Source organism: Pogonomyrmex barbatus, unplaced genomic scaffold (assembly GCF_055798465.1).
Source record: "Pogonomyrmex barbatus isolate J1 unplaced genomic scaffold, ASM5579846v1 scaffold18, whole genome shotgun sequence".
Lineage (NCBI taxonomy): Eukaryota > Metazoa > Arthropoda > Insecta > Hymenoptera > Formicidae > Pogonomyrmex > Pogonomyrmex barbatus.
In genome coordinates, this window is record NW_028297114.1 from 5,157,904 (window position 1) to 5,175,508 (window position 17,605).

The window sequence follows — 17,605 nt, forward strand, 5'->3', positions numbered from 1 at the left end:
TGACAGACACTAGAACGAAATCGAAGTAGTCTCGTGCCTCATGGAATGTCGATGATCTAACTAGAACTCGCGAATCTATCTTCGGCAAGTAATTAACGATAATTGCGGGCAAGTAATTAATGAAATTGCAGTATTACTTTTGACGGTTAGAACTTACCGGACTTTAAGTCTGATTGATCGTATCGCATATACTACTGATAATTGTTGCATAATCATAGACTCATTACTGGTTTCATTAATCTTTTAAATTTCTTAATTTTTCATAATTTTTATACAAGTTATATTTTATCGAGATATTTCGTATGATTCCTTCAAGAAATGTTTGTTTCTTTAAATAACTTGTATGATAAATAAATGATAAATTTATGTATATATATATATATATATATATATACACACACACAGACACACATACACACACACACACACACACACACACACACACACACAAGATTAATTTTATTAAATTTGTCGTTCCTTTTACTAAAATGATTTGATCGAAATCTGATAAAAATTATGATTTGTATCCTGATCGTTAATCGTAACAATAAAAGGATACGTAATATTAATTTAATAATATTAATTTAATTTTTAAATTAATAATAAATATTAAATAAGTGTAATATTAATTTTTTATTATGTAAAGTTTATTAAAAACTCAAATCATCATTCATTATTTAAATCTCCGTAAACGGGACTTTTATGGTTGTGAGGACAGAAAATCTACTGGAAACACGTTAAGAGGAAACGACGCTGTGTCATGGTCTGCAAGGCATGTCGCCACGAATATAAGCATCCACTATGAGCTATAATTTTGGAACGTATATTGCACTATTCGCGATTCCGAAGGTTAAGAATATGCGCACCTTAATAAGTCACGTCGGTAATAATTTTCGTTCACGGATATGACAATCCACCGAGATTATATAAAATATAATACAGAATAAGTAAGCGAGTAAATGTGTTACGTGAATTGTACACGTAATGTAGCCATCATAATTTTCTTTCGCATGCCTAGTAAACATCGTATGTAAAACATCGTATGTATGTCAAATGTTATGAAAGAGAATTATATCTTTATAACAGAGTCCCTTGAAAATGAATATTTTTTTCAAGATTTATTATTTTCTTCCGTTATCATAAAATTTTTATAGAAACTAAATAATAAAATTCTGGTCAAGTTTTATTATTTCAAATTGATACGACATTAGTAATACACAAATATATTTCTTTAATAAAGTAATTTGTAATTATTTTGATTAAGAAATGTTGTTTTATAAATGTTATATATAGTTTCTTCAAATATTAAAATATTTTTAAAAAATAATGTAACATAATTTTACTTATTCGCTGCAGCCCGCATATCGTGGTATCCACATTGCACCAGCTGTAATGTCATTATGGGCAACGTAATTATTATGCATTGACACGCACAGTCATCTCATTAATGATGCATTTGTATCGATATCATGATATCTTCGAAATTATAAATAGCGAAAGCCAACGATCGAATTAGCGAAAGTATTATAATATCGAAAGGATATCTCTGACCTCGACGGGACGACTGTCGGCCTTCTTTCCTGAGGACGGAGGTGCAATTCCTGAGAGCACAAAGCAATAATTAGCAGCACCAAAGTTCGTAAGCCGCTGCGAACGCCGCTTCTCTTCCTCATCATCGTCCTTTTCGTACGTAACCAAGAACCGGGGAGCGTTAAGCGGTGTAACAGACCCGGCATCGCTGGCAAAAGGAGTTTTACTACTTTCTAACCACAGTCGCGGGCTACAATTAAACCTCCATAAACCTCGTCGTAACTTTTTTAAAAGCGACCGACTGGGCACTCCGCACGCTCCGTTCCCTTCGCTCGCTCGGCAAAAAGCCCGCCATATTGCATCCTTAATGAAGCCCCGAGACGATACGGGTACCAACGTCTTCCGGTCGACCCTAAAACCTTCTCGCCTGGTCGCCCGGCTAGGACTTTCGCGAAAAGGGGAGTTCTCACCTATTTCCAGAACTGTAGTGGTCGTCGCACGCGCGTAAAAGAGAGAGAGACAAATTTTAGTACGCCTTCTGCATAATCGGTTGTGGCTAATGACCGGTTATACGCTTTTACTGCGAAAAATTTCTTTTCGTCAAAGGATAAAATTAACCAATCTCGATACCATTGTTATTCCCGAGCGAGCTGATCGAGACGGAATCAATACACGGAATTTGACGCGTCGTAGAAAGATAGAAGACGATAGATGACTGAAAGAATATATAATTCGCATCGTATAATATACGACAGAATTTTATTTCTTGAAGCGTACGAGGGGAGCGATCATTACCTATTTGTGTAGGTTTTTCTCGTAAGCTTCTCGTCGGTGTACTTGTCAAAAGTGACGTCCTTCAGCGATCGCGCCAACAGCTAAGGAATCGTCGGACATGATGCTCGCCGAAGAGGTCGGCTGCTCGAAGGCGAAAGGAGTTGAAGAAAATGAAAAGAAGAAGAAGAAGAAGACGAAGAAGAAGAAGAAGAAGAAGAAGGAGAAGAAGAAGGCGATGGCTAAGCGGGAAGGTTGAGGAAGAAACCCTGGCAACCCGGCATACAGGGCTTTAGCGGAGACTGACGTTTACGGCTCGGAGCGGTCGACCTAGCGCCAGTAAAACTTGAGAAGAAATACAAGCAAAGTCCGCATCGACAGTTAAAGTCATACGCGCGAAAATACAGCCAAGCTTCTATGAAATACGACGTACTTGCCTACCTAACTCTGGCGAGCGAAGCCACCGAGGTCCACCCGGGATACACATCTCGTTAATGAATGCGGCTGCGCCTCTTACCGATCTGCGATCGATAAACAAATTCTTTGCGCGATAAACAGCATCCATATATTTGCGAAGAAAGGAGTCACTTTCAGCTTTTTGGTGAAATCATTGAACTCACTTGGCAGACATGGAAACCTCTTTATTTTGAAACAGACAATTGTATGATTCAATTTTTCTGATAATGACGATGTAAATTAATAAATTAGCACGTCGTTACGTATAATATATTTTAAACAAAACTTTGTTATCTCAAATAACGGATTAAATGCTGTGACAAATTTGACTTTGAACTTTGCTCGTAAAGGTCTCTTGGAGACGAAATATGATTAAACATTTGTTAAAAAAAATTGCAATTTAAAAAAAATATTAGTGAAATAAAGATCCGACAGAAATGCGAAAAAACAATGATTCATTCGTTAATATTTAAGATGATACACCTTAAGTCTAATGTTAAAAGTAGAGTGAATAGGTATTATTTCGAGCTTCCACAGTGATTTTATGATCTCTCCTTCCTCGTCAAGGGTGGTAGCGCGCGGATGGAGGTGTGAGAATCCGCGAAGCACTTACTAGCAGACGATAAACCTCCACCCACCTCGTCCGCAACCCACCGCGGCCGTTTCCATTTTAGTTATATGCCTGGATGTGTCTCCTCCTTAGACTTCGTTTACGACTGCTCGAGCAGTCACTGTTCGTCTTGGATCTGCCTAGATTATCTGCCGGAAGAAACCCTTTATCGACAAAAGTTTTCCTCAAAGATGTAAATTGTACGTCTACAGATACTGATTTCTCTTTGCCAAATTGAAGTTTAAAGAAAGGCCTAATTAGTCCATCCAATAAGTTGTTTCCACAAAGAACAAAATACTCGAGCGAATTTAATTTACATCACAGAAACAGAACTTTATTTTAATAATTAATTTAGCATTGAGTTCACATTGGGAACCAGAAACCAAAAGCATGATAAAACCCTATCTTAGCAAATAATATTTAATCAATATAATTTAATTATAATTAGAACAGATATCGAGATTAACGAACACAGAATAACTTCAAAATTTTCTTTCTGTTTGAATTCAAAGTCTGTTGACAGATTAAGTATCTTTGTTGTCGTCTTTACGACGTCATCATGTTACCCGTTCAGAGAAATATTCACAGACTATCTAATCGATTAGTTAGTCTAATCGAGTATCTAAGTTCCGATTAGTTTTCAATAAGACTCGCCGAAATAATCGATTGTGAAACTTGCTGATGAGAGTAATGCAGATACGCGAATCATCGAGACATAAGTAATGTGACTAAGGAGATTATGAGGCGGCATAGCTATAAATCATATTTTTACGAGGCACTCCATGGTCAATCAAGAAGAGAGGGCCTTTTAGAAAGAATGCAAACACAAATTGTGAATCGATATGTCTTTCCTTTATCTCTTTTTCTTCTAATACACGCCTTTATTACTATTATATTATTATTATCATTATTATTTTTATATATAAAAAATTGCTTATTTTATATATTTCTACTTTTTAATAGAATTCAATATATAATTTGTAACATATAGAATGTTATAACATTTTCTACAATATGTTAAGTATATGTTAAACAATTTCTAGAATTATATGTGCAATTGCGCAAGCTACACTTATTCATATTTCTTCCTCATTAAAAAATGACGATGCATAATAAAACGATTATAGTTTTTCTAAGAATACTCTACTAATACATTAGTAAACGCGCAGAAAAATTAAAATGGATGCAAAATGTCATATTTATTTATAATGCATAGCACAGACCGTGTCTGTCTGAAGAATTGTATAAAGAAAATGGGAATAATGGGCGGACTTACAGATATACCATACGTGATACAACCACGACAAATTCACGTCGATCGAAGTGAAATATTGGCTCTCGTGCCATTACAATTTGCAATCGATCGTCGAACATTCCTTGAAAGTTCGCATCCACTTAACGCGAGTAGATCTTGTACTCGTCGTAATGCGCCATTACAGATTACGCGTACTTAACAAAGTGGTTGGCACTTCGACAAATCTGTCGCTCATAAAAAAAAAATACTCCGGTGCGAACGGTTAGAGTCTCGTGAAAATGGGATAGTGAAATCGTGTATCGACATGCAAGTCGTCGAGCCAAAGCGAGACGGGAAGAAATCTGCGTATTGTGCAACACGACCGGGAACGAGCGTAACGCCCGGTCTCGCTCCTAAAACGGCTTCAAAGTAACTGTCGATCGTTAAAAGGATCCGCTTTACGACTGGAAATAATATTTCGAGCGTCGTCAACCGGTTAAATAGGTGTAACGTCGATGGGTAACTACGTATAATCATCGCGCGCGTATCAATGAACTCTGTTTTCCTTTATGATGCTCTCTTTGTCGTGTATTTTTCGAATATACAGGGTGTTCAGTGAGTCGAGATCAATCACTCGGGAGAGATGAATGAGGAACTCAAAAACAAGAAAGAAAGTTGACATGCGAACATACGTCCGAAAATGCGTTCTCCCGCACACGACTGATCTCCACTTTTAAAATATCCTGTATACATTTTTTTGGAATAAATTTTTACTTCGTCTTCGATTGCATACTACTTGCGGATGATAAGACTTAAGAGGCTTTAAATTATGTATAGATTCCTCGAAACCAATTATAGTTTCGTAGTAATACAGTATCGCATTTTCCGTGAGAATCCTCTTTACGTGTATCGCACTCGTCTTCATGGAATCTTCCTCAAGTCAGATCACGATCAGGTTTTATTGACGAATCTGTTAGACACGGTTGCAGTATCGGCAAATAAAGAAGCCGATTAAAACGATTCTGAGAAGAGGTTCGCGGCACCAACGAAAGATCCTTTCAAAGTCGATTCTCCGAGATGTGGGCCTTTATCGCCACTACTCTTTCGGGGCGTATGTCTACGGGACGTGTTTTACGACGTGACCAGGTTTTAGTACCGGACGATGTTTTGCTTGGTCAAGCTTTTTAGTGTCTGTCTTGCATCGCTCTTTGTTTACAAGTTACTACTTCGTGTAACAGATAAAATAAAAATCTCAATCGAAATCATACACAACGCGTCACGGTTCAAATTTGCCATCAATGTGAATGACCAATTAATTTGTTAGTTTCTCTAAATGTCTTGTACGTTTATTTTAATTATTAATTTCTTTATTCATTCTCCGTCATAATTTTGAAATTTCTAAAATATTTTTTTATGTATGATTACAACGATTATAAAAGTGAAACGGAACCGTAATGACTTGTCATCGAAGACAAGTCGCGAAAAACAAGCAAGATTGATTCGACCGAGATGACCAATCTCGGGTACCAATGCGTCTAGACTTTCGAAAAAGTCTGTTACAACCTGCTGCCGTGGCGGGCAGGAAACCGGGTCTGCCAGTGGGTGCACGTATGAAAACTAAGTCCGGGTTTCATTTGACTGGCTTTACGAGGGAGACATAAAATGGATTTTACTGTCGGCTAGTTCGCCAGTTCTCGAGTTGGTAACATTGCTTTAGCGAACATAATGTACTCCTCCTCCGCGTCCTTGTCGATTCTTCCTCTTACTCCTTGCGAGCGAAAATGAAATGACGTGACAAAAACAAATTCGGGTAAACAATATTTATTGTAAAAACAATAATTAACAGTGTCATCTTCAATATAAATTTGATATTGTATGTTTCGGCTTCACGGGGCCTTCTTCAACAATTTTTCTTAACAAAAACGATAAAAAACGAAGGGAAATTGTAAGTGCATAAAAACTGATTCGGTGAAATTATAGAACACACATTTAGATTCAAGCGCAAATAGATAAAAGATTATAAAAATGTGAAAAATATAATAATTATAAGTAAAATTAAGAGTTCATTGCCAGACGCATAAGTTTTTATGTCTGTCTGATACAATTTTGCTCTGATGATTATTATTACTATAACAAAAAGTATTTGAAAAGTATAAAACAAGTATTAAAAAAGTATTAAAAAACTCTTATTTCAATAATTATTGTTACACTGATACAGTATCGAACTGCATCATATTCATCTTTGTCCCGCGCATTCAACGCGGTATGAGATGAATACATATGGAGCGCGTATATAGAGATGTTTCTCGCTCATTTCCCAAAAATGCGATTTCGAAAAATAACTTTATTATATACCGTTGTATTCAGCATAAAATGCTCTTGAATTCATGTCCTTATAAAAATTTAAAAATTTTTTGAAATTAGGGAGAGAGGGTGGGGAGGCTCAAAAATATAACATTTTAAAAAAATTCTAATAAGTCGTTGTAAAGTACATTTGCAGCCGCAAAACTTTTGTTTAAAACTTTTCTTGATATCTTTAACGCTTTGGACGATATTTACTCAGGAAGAAAAAAAACCGATTTTTTTCAAGGGATGGTTTCACCCCCTTAACGTTCGAGAATAACGCAGATAAAAAAAATATGTGTCTCTTATTTTTGTCCATATTTTAATATACTCGAAGCTCGGATTAAAATCGGAGAGGACACTTCCGATGCTTCCCTTGTTAGTCAGCGGTTTCCGTCTTCGATAATTTTTTCGCGATAGTAATATCAACTGATGTTACGTCTGAAACTCAGAATTCCTTTTAATCTTAAAGTTAAAAAAAAATAATAGGAAAGTGATCGAAGAAATATGATTTGAGGAAAAGATATAAAAACCTCTTGCAGATAGCGCATTGCGGCGCGTGCCTCAAGTTAAACGCATCTTTAAGAAAAAGGAATCAACAGCGTCACACTAAGACGCTATGGAACATTTCTCATGAGAATCTTGAGCTTTGCCTTTAATAGTCCGGAAACAATAGTAAATATTGGGAAAAGTATTCTATTGACTATCAGGAGAAATTTCTAGTAATTGTAAATTTTATTGTTCTTTCATGCGATAAAAGAAAGGAATTGTTGAGTTCTGAAGATATAACAATTATTTTTGACGGATAATCTCCGTCGCGTTATGAAACGGCGAACAAAAATTTCCAAAGTGTATAATATAATGAATTAAATGATAATAAAATAAATTTAATCATAAGGAATAAAAAAATTAGTTATAAATAATCTTTATATGCAAGAGAACATTTAATTACTTTGTTACATTATAAAAATAAAACAAATAAGCCATTGTTATCACAACGAAGAATAAAAATAAATAGTATTTTTTGTCTTTTGTATCGTATTGTATTGTAGACACATCGCATTCTTTGATGTAACGCGTTTTTACGTTACACATCAAGTTGTTGGTGAATGTTTATTTATATCGATAAACGTCAGCAGCAATAAAACAACGCGATTTACCTAGTGTTATTACGAATCCCAAATGGCACAGACATATTTATACATTTTTTACTTTTAGTTACAGCTGGCATTTTAACTGCAGCTGCAGTAAATAGTAATTATATATTTTTTTCTATTGCACATAACCAATGATAATTAAAAAACAATTAAAGTAGCACAGTTAAATTATAATTATTATTATTTTGAAAATAATATTTTTAATTAAATATTACGAAAAGATGAAATTATATGAAGTTATATCAAGTGAGTACAGTCCATATGGATTATAATATCTCTTTGGTTTCATTATATTTTCAAGCAAATTATGTATAAACTATTCCGCTCTGTATCTTGTAAATTATGCGATGTGGAATTATACGCGTTGCATAAATCTTCTTGCATAAGACAGAATTAATTTTTCTTATCACAATTATCACAATTATCCTCATGCCGTAGATACAGTCTTATCAATTATTGCAGCTTATTCGCAACAATAATGTTTAAACGTTATAAATTGGATAAAAGACAAATGATTCTAAACTTTGATCAAAATTAATAAAAATAAAACTATTTTAACGAAAATTAGAAAGATGGCATATGTGATATCATCTTTTCATTTAGATATTTTATTATTAACTATTTATTTACCAAGTTTATTATTAACTATTGATAAGATGATTGATAAGATGACAACTATTCTTAATGGTTTAATTAAAGCGAAAAAAATGAAATGCATTATGATAAATAAAATTAGAATTAAGGATATTTTTTTTTAAATCCCATTAATAAATTGTATACGAAATAGAATAGAAAATGATTTTAATGAAATTTGAAGAAACGATTAACATATTATTATTATGTGATTTGTTGTACTTTTCATTTCGCCTTTGTCAAATATTTGCTTATTTCTGCTTTCAGATCAACTGCTGACAGTGAATAAAATAAATCAACGAGGGAAATATGTCGAATCCAAAGAAAATCGCGTCGCCTCCGAAGTGCTAGAGAGCGGTTATTGAGACGAATGTTAAATCTGACTATTGATCATCGCCAGTCCATTTCCGGACATCGCATCGCGAAGTGTGCGATCAACGCTGCTATATATCCAATGGAATCCGAACAAATCGTATCCAATCGTAGAAAATCGAAGAACTTTTCAAAAAATTGCAAAAAAGTCATCGTCTTCGATTTTGTGGGAAGTTCCCAGATATTTTCCGTCCTTTGCTCTTAATCCCCGATCGTAATCGCAGTCTCGTATACAAGAAGGTATAAAAGTCTTCGATGACTGACTGCTTTTCTATGAAAAATCTCACGATGGCCGAACACGGTGCCATCGCGATCGTCCGCGGCGATAGATCGAATATGCATCGTCGTCAAACGACGCGAAACGATCGACAGGATCGACGAAATCTACAGAGCATAGAGATCTCCGTTTTCCAAGCCGAATTTGCGTTTTTCCGGGAGGGGCGGTCGTCGGGTTATGCATGAATCGCGCGCAGAATTTTTTTTTGTTTTAGATAAAACAAAATCGAAGGCCTGATATTACACATGACGAGGCAGCTCCCATGAACACTCGATCAAGCAGAATCCCGGAGAATGAGAACGGCCGCAACATGCCACTGTCGCGTTTCTGGCTCGCTCCAAGCCTCGTTTCTTGCTCGGCGAGTTCGTGTTCTCTTCTTCACGTGTCCGCTCATTTTAAATTCGGAGCGAGGACGCGCGATGGCAAGATGCAAAAGCAGCGACAAGCTCCCGCTGCGGTGAGATGATGGCGGTAAGCGCGATAGGCATCAAGTGGATCGCTAAGAAATATCTATCCGATCGTAAGGTTTTATTCTCTGGTTCTCCTCAACGACGCGTGTGATCAATTTCGCGTGTGAAGACCGGACATTGGATGGCGGCGATGGTCGCGCATGTAGACGAGGAGCTGGATAGACGAGGCGCGAATTAATCGACGGACTGTAGTGATTTTGACGCTTTCTGCTTTATTCATATATATATATATATATATATATATATATATATATATATATATCACATACATATTGATTATTGCAAACGCTATTTCCTCGATTTATATGTGTCGTTAAATGTTATCGGAAGGTACGAGACGTGCAGCCATGCATGATCGAACATGGTAAAATATATAATATTATATATAATATTTCAGTGACATCGATCATTTAACATCCAGGTCTTCGATAAACTTTTGCAATTTTTATGCGGAATTTCTGTATTTTTCACAAAGATGAAGTTAAGTATTCTTTTTTTATATTTATGCAAATCATGCTTATCTAACGCTCAAAAAACTGATATGTGACATCCCTTCCCTTCTAAAGTGTGTCATTATCGTAACGTGACAAACATTAATCTTGGAATATCGCGAGTTCATCTAATCCATATTAAAATTTCTTTTTTGTGCCGTCCTCAGCAACTTACTAGCCGCTGTTCTCCGATAATTAAAACTTTTCGTATGAGCACGAGCGCATCTGCGCGCTTAATCGCAAAATCGGCGGATATGTCAGTTAGTGCGATGCGGCACAATAAAATGGCCGCTCAAGAACTGGTCGCTCCAACTCATGGCAAATTAATTTACAAATAAGAGCATCGAAAACACTGTCCCTTCGATATGCAGTGTCATTCTTTTTCTGTTTGCTCCTTTTCTCAACTCCCTTCTCTTATCCTCGCTTCGCACCAAACACGTTTCGAATAGCAATTTGATACACAACCCGATATCAGATATTACCATAGAATACTTAATAACTCGTTTCCGTAAATGAATTTACATTTCAGTAATGAGCATGTGCAACGCGCTGCATCAGATTTATCATCACCGTCTTACTTAATATGTAACTTAGGAGTTAATTTCCATATTAACCAAGTTTTTGTGGACACAACATCTCGCTTAAGAATCCATATTTTTATCATCAAACTTTATGATTTTTCTCTTCGTTTCGTACATATAAGTGAGCTACTTTTCTTAATACTTTGTTTCTTTGTTAGATAATCTAGTAAGATTAGAAACTTAACTAAAATTAATCCAGTAGTTATATACACACACACATATATATATATATATATATATATATATATATATATATATATATTCCCGAATTTTGGAAATCTCATGATCTTCGGATGACTCTGCCTTCACGCACTTCGATGTCCCGTCCCTGCCCTAAAGTTGAACATTAGACTTGGCACGATCCGTATCGATTTACACAAAACTATCCAAAAATCTTGAATCTGCAGCAAAAGAAGAGCACATGGTCATGAGGGACCAACTAGCTCGTCTAAAAGTCAAGGTGAAGGGCAAAACGAAGACGACTTCACGAAGGGATGATAGGAAGTAAGACGAAGCAGCGCCAATAGTTAAAAGATTAACCTCCTATATAACAATGAATAACACTTTTTCTAGAGTTAAGACGTGGGATGAGGATTATAAAAATAAAAAAATATACAAAATATACAAAAATAAAAATGAAGATAGAGTCGATGCAATAATTATCGGATGCTAATATATCAAGGGCCTATACAATAACACATTGCAATGTCATAATATGTATATATTGCGTGTGTGTGTGTGTGTGTGTGTGTGTGTGTGTGTGTGTGTGTGTGTGTGTGTGTGTGTGTGTGTGTGTGTGTGTGTATAAATATATTATATTATATCATTTATATATTTATATATAGATAATATAATATTACTTTATTCTTACTTTGTATCGATAGTTCTTTGGATCTATGTTCATGCAGACTCACTTCTGCATGAAACGTATTGTTCTACTTCCGCCTTGCGAATGTCTGAATTGTGAAAAGAGAAAGTTCTCACGAACATTATAATGGCAGTTCATTCCGGCAATTGACTTTTAATTAACCGTCGCATGACATTACACGAAATGCATGCACCTCGTGCGATCCTTTTGTTATGTATGAGACTCGCGTCAGATGTCCGTATGAAGATGACATGCACCGTGACTTATCGACTGACGGCCAATATCCTATAATTTTCGGTATCCTTTATTACCGCAATTTCAGTTTAAGTTAAGTTCGCTTCGATGTCACTGCATACACGGTTGCTAAAAAACGCGATTAAGAGGCAACCGCTTTATCTTCTTAAAGCATCTGGTAGAACGAATAATCAAATCGAATTACGCGATCAGATTATTTGAACGAAAGCATTCTAATCTTCCGCAAAGAAGATTCACCATTTTTCAAAATTATATTAAATTTGTTAGATGCCATTATTATAGCACGTGAAATTTAAACTCACAAAGTGTCAACGTCGCATGTGAATCAGGTACATTGTATTTACGTCCATTATGCTTGCGTATAATAAATATATGTCTACCGTGTCTGGCATATGCAAAACGTGCTGTTCACGATTTTTAGTCTTAATTATCGGAGAATTGAAAGAAATTGAAAGAAAGAATCTCGATGAGTTAATTGTCGAACTACAATTTAAACTATTTCACATTTATAGTGAGACTACTTCCTTATTTCGTCAATTTCCTTCTGTAATCGTAAGTTTAGTGAGAAGTTCGAAATTAAAAGGAAAATTAATTAATTTTATGATTTACATTACTTTTTATGATTTACATTAATAATTTTGTTAGTTAAAAATTTTAATTCCATCTGACAAATTTCACCGTGACATGTAACGCACGTCTCGTACTTTCAATTTGTCTTACTGAGATAATCTTTATATTTGTCGACTATTAATACACACTTTCTAAGGTACACGATTTTAGAGATTCGACAATTTTGACATGAATATGAGTGAGGTGCTGCGCTGAGAGACGCTCAATCTTGCGAATTTTACGTACTGTCGCCATATTTTTTTAAGAAATAACTTTTAATCCTAATATAATCTATTCTATAAGTGTATTTGTTAGAAGCACACTTTCACTTTAAATAGAAATACTTGCGCCCATATTCAAGTTTAAACGAGTGATAAAATATTAGATTATTGATGTCAGCGATGATGATTAATTCGGCCTTTATACCTGCTGTTCGTGATATCTATTTTTTTTTTGTTAGAAGTACTCATTGAAAAACTGAGTCGTGAATAATTTTCTACAAAGGCTCTCTAAGAGGAAATAGTTGTTAATTGCTCTTTTTTTTTCCTAAAAGTTGTTTGTTTTATGAGGTAAAAACGAACGATGTAGGAATAGTGTGTTTAATACTTGACTTGTGTATATTCTAATATTTTTAGCACAAAAGAAGGCTCGGGAACTTTTTTCTCTTTTTCTTTCTCTTTTTTCTCTTTCTATCTATCTCTTTCTCCATATATGTATGTATATTTCTCTATTTTATTTTATTTCGTATCTTTCTTACGGAAATGAAAAAAGGAGCTTAGTTGTGAAATGTGAAATGCTCGCTCTCCGATCGAGAAAATCCTTTTAAAACGTTAGCCTATATTTGGTAAGAATTTTTTGTATTGGAAAAATTTTAACGGACAGCATTCTCTAGTAATCGATTCTATCACATTAGTATACTTCAGTGAATCGTTTACTTAAAATTATGTATACGCTGTGCGATTGCAAAGTCATTCTCGTATAAATATTGCTGTTTAGATCGTCCAAGACCTAATGATACGAAGTGAATACCATTTTCATTGAACTACTTAGAAAACTGAAAGAAAAAAATACACCGGCACTTATATATTCGCACGAAGCGTCAATCCATATATGAAACCGCGAGATTGATCGCAGTCGAGATTGACGTTTCGCGTTTTTATTTTCACGGCACACATTATGGCAAACAACAAATCGAACAGACACTACTAGGCTACGAAAAGCGTGAAATCGGATCGGATTTGCGGATCGTTTATATTTAACAGTAATCAGCGACAATATCCAAGTTAAGGGAAGAGGAATCCCAGGTTTATCTACTTAATACGACCTAATCTATTTGTTCTAATAAATTTGGCTGTTGTAGTTATTTATCGGACGAGTTATTCGTAGAGAAAGATATTGTGTGTCGAGAGCAAGTGCGATAATAATAACGATAATGAAAAAGGTTAACGATTATAATTATAATGTATTGAAAACAGGTTAGCTTTGCATGGATAATAATAAGGAAGGCGAAATATGAAATGTTTTGTTGTCTATGGATTCAATGTACTTGACGTATTTTTAAGTGTTACGCTATATGACATATGAATAAAACAGTACTGCTATATATAATATCATAGCCTAACATTTAATCCTTAGACTCCATTCCCGTCTGGAATATTTACATCTTTATTACCATTGGAATTTACAATTCTGTCTTGTAACATTTTAATGTAAATTATATCTATGTCTTTGATCTTTTATTACAGTCAATTATTGTAGAAAAAAATTTCATCATCGATATCTACATCGATATCTCGGCGAATTGAGGTAAGTTGATGTACATTTTCCATATTTTTCTACATTCATATTATTCGATTTCGTTTAAACTCGTTTAAACGAAAAAAGTTGATTTTATAAGTGGGTTATTCAGGAGTCAATTAACAGAAATTAAATTGCACGATAAAATCCTTTTCACGATAGTACCTGTGAGTTTATCCTCACGGTGGCAATGACTACTAGTGTGGACCACTCAAAAGAGAGAGAGAGAGAGAGAGAGAGAAAGAAGAAAAGAGAACGACGATATATCTTTTTTATTTCGCGAGCAATATCATCCAGCTCATTCCGCTCTCTAGAAATGGACACGCTAGAAGTGGAACCGATAAAATGCTAATATTTTACTGACTGCTGCTTAAATAATTACAGTAATCACAGTAAGCCGTTTTAATGTTCTATTGACGCTCGATTTTACCGCAATTCTTTTTTTTTTCTTTCATGCAATATGACATTCCGCCTCATTCGTCGATCGATATTGTGACTATTCTCGCTACAGCGAGAAACGATTACGTCATTTTCCCGTGATATTAAGCTTCAGTTTCCTACCGCATCACGTTCGTTTTACTGTTACTATTATCTTCAGCATGCGTTTGAAACTGACTTTTTCGCGAAACGTCCGGTGATTACCGGATAAAGTAGGTAAAAAAGAGAGGCCGTTTCTATAACGAGAAAAAAGAGATGAATCTCCGCTTGATTGCAGCTCGACGTTAAGACATTGAGACGTTATAAACGCGAGGAATGTAACGCTTTCTCGGATAATATCAGGATAAATGACATCTATAACACTCGCACTGTAATACCTTGATGTAAAAATGATATAAAGGAATAATGTTCGCAATGTCAATCATATAATATGTCGAAACGATTTGTTGTTATGACAATCAATAAGAGATCCTTAATGTTTGAAATGTCTCGGCGAATTATATTAGATTTTGCTAAAACTTAAGATGTATTATTACGTTATCTTTTTACTTAAAAACAGTTAAGATTCTGATTATAATTGTGTTGCATTATTGTTTAACGAATATATGAGAAATGAATTGGCTGCACGATAATAGCTGTAATAATGCGAACGTCAGCGGGAATGCCGATAATGCGGAACAACGTAATCATCTTGCGCGATCGCGTCGAAAGTGGAATGTGTGTAATCGCGTTATCACTAAAGTAATTCGTAACACAGAGATTCTATGCAACAGTTTGCCTTTTGATGTGGAAGCAAGCAGGCGGTCACAAATTTGAGAACTGTATTCAGCAGCTCCCAACTTTTTCTTCCTACCAGAAGATCACACCTGCTATTATGGCGCATTTCGGCCGGGGTAAAATATTCGATGCACGCAAGCAATCTTTTCAATCGTTTCCTCACGAAACAAAGGAGCACCTCGCAACGATCTTCGCGTTTCTTTTAACTGTAAAAAGAAGATCTCCGATGGGTACACATCCTACGTGCGTGCTGAAAATTGTTCAAATGTAAAAGATTGGAAGTAATGAGTAAAAAAGAAACGGAGTCATTTACTGCGTCAGAGGGTTCGGTCTATCATCAGTGGTGAACGGTGCCGAAGAAATGTAACTCTTTCAGAAGCTGTTTTCGCGCTTTATGACACACATTTCTGGACCTTCTCTTTTAGGGGAGTAATAAATATGATTACAATATTAGACGTTTTCCCAAGTTTTATGCATACATATATACATATACATAAAAGAGAAATAATTTACGTACACACACACACGCACGCACGCACACGCACGCACGCGCGCGCGCGCGCGCACACACACACACACACACACACACACACACACACACACACAATAAAAGTAGTAATATAGAACATACAATGCATTTATCCACACAATATGTATTATCCATTTATATCTATAGTTGGCAAATATTTTATTGAATATTTTATTAATTAATACGTTTATAACGTTCAATTCCGAATACTCGTTTTCTCGGATAATTTAAGTGATATTATATTATATAATTACGTTATATACGATATGCATTCAATGCATGTAACGCATTCTCTTAGTATTCTTCTTCTATTAGTATGCTTACCCCATTCTCATTATTACAGAGATCTATCCTGATGCAGCTGAGTTAAATCAGCTGCGGGATATTACCCGTTATAATATTCTTAATAGTTTTTTCTCGCCATAAAATTACTCCCAGTATCCATTCTCTTCACCAAGGTCACCAACTTATCTCGTTTCTCCTGTCTTTCCGTCCCCACCTACTCTCTTCCGATCTATCTTGATTCCTATCTCCTGTCTGTCGGATACATATACTTTTGCCGACAGTTATGTTAAGTGTGCAATACAGAGATCTCATCGCTAATTTCTTTTAAATTTATAATCTTGTATTTTTTAAGTATAGAAATTAATTAACTTGGAAGGAAAAAAAGAACGACGCAATCTTTAAACGTTTTTTTAAACGTTTTAAAACGTTTTTTTTTATTTATACATCTCCAAATATTTTTATGTTAAATATCTTAAATATTTACAAAAAAATTATTTTGAACTAAAAGTTTTTTTAACTTTTTTTTAACTAGAGAGATTTAATTAATGCGAAAATTAATGCGACAAAAATTAAATTCTCTGATTCAGTTACACATACATCCTTCCTCTCTTTCTCTCGCTTTAGTACTTTTAAAGTGTAATAAAATTTTATTTATGGAAAATGTTACTTTTGCAATAAATAAAATTGAGATAGCGCGAGTATCGTGTTGGACGGGTCATTTATCAGCGATAGTTTTGGCCCGACTCGTGTCGCGCCGCGTAATTTCCTTGGCGTGTCGGAGTCGCTCGTGCGTACGCAAACTCGGCGCAACAACCGGCGACGATTCGTGGCGTACGCAGAAAAGAAAAGAAACGAAAAAGAAAAACTGGCCGCACCGTCCGTGCGAACATTCGCCGCCAACCGAGAAACTGGATTCCTGCTGTGAGATGAACCACACGGATGTTGCAGGTTGCTTGAGTAATTCAATATCGGCCGCTGATGTGTCTCTTCCACACCGCAGATTGTACGCGTTTCTGTAACAATGTACCTGCAATTTGTCCGTTTGCTGTGCACAGGACGGGCCCACGCGCACCGACGTAAAGGATTCTCGCTGTCCTACCTACCATTCGGCTTCTTTTTCTC

The 17,605-nt window shown here is 35.4% G+C and overlaps 1 protein-coding gene across 2 annotated transcripts in view; it reads left to right on the forward strand.

Moving 5' to 3' along the window:
- The window catches only part of dsx (transcription factor doublesex), a 100,868-nt gene extending 86,603 nt beyond the window's left edge, over positions 1-14,265 (forward strand). For both annotated transcript variants that reach the window (XM_089074833.1, XM_089074832.1), the window contains one exon: positions 9,002-14,265. In XM_089074833.1, coding sequence (XP_088930959.1) covers position 9,002 — 1 coding nt within the window. In that variant the 3' untranslated portion in view covers positions 9,003-14,265. The remainder of the gene's footprint in view (positions 1-9,001) is intronic.
- Positions 14,266-17,605: the final 3,340 nt, after the last annotated feature.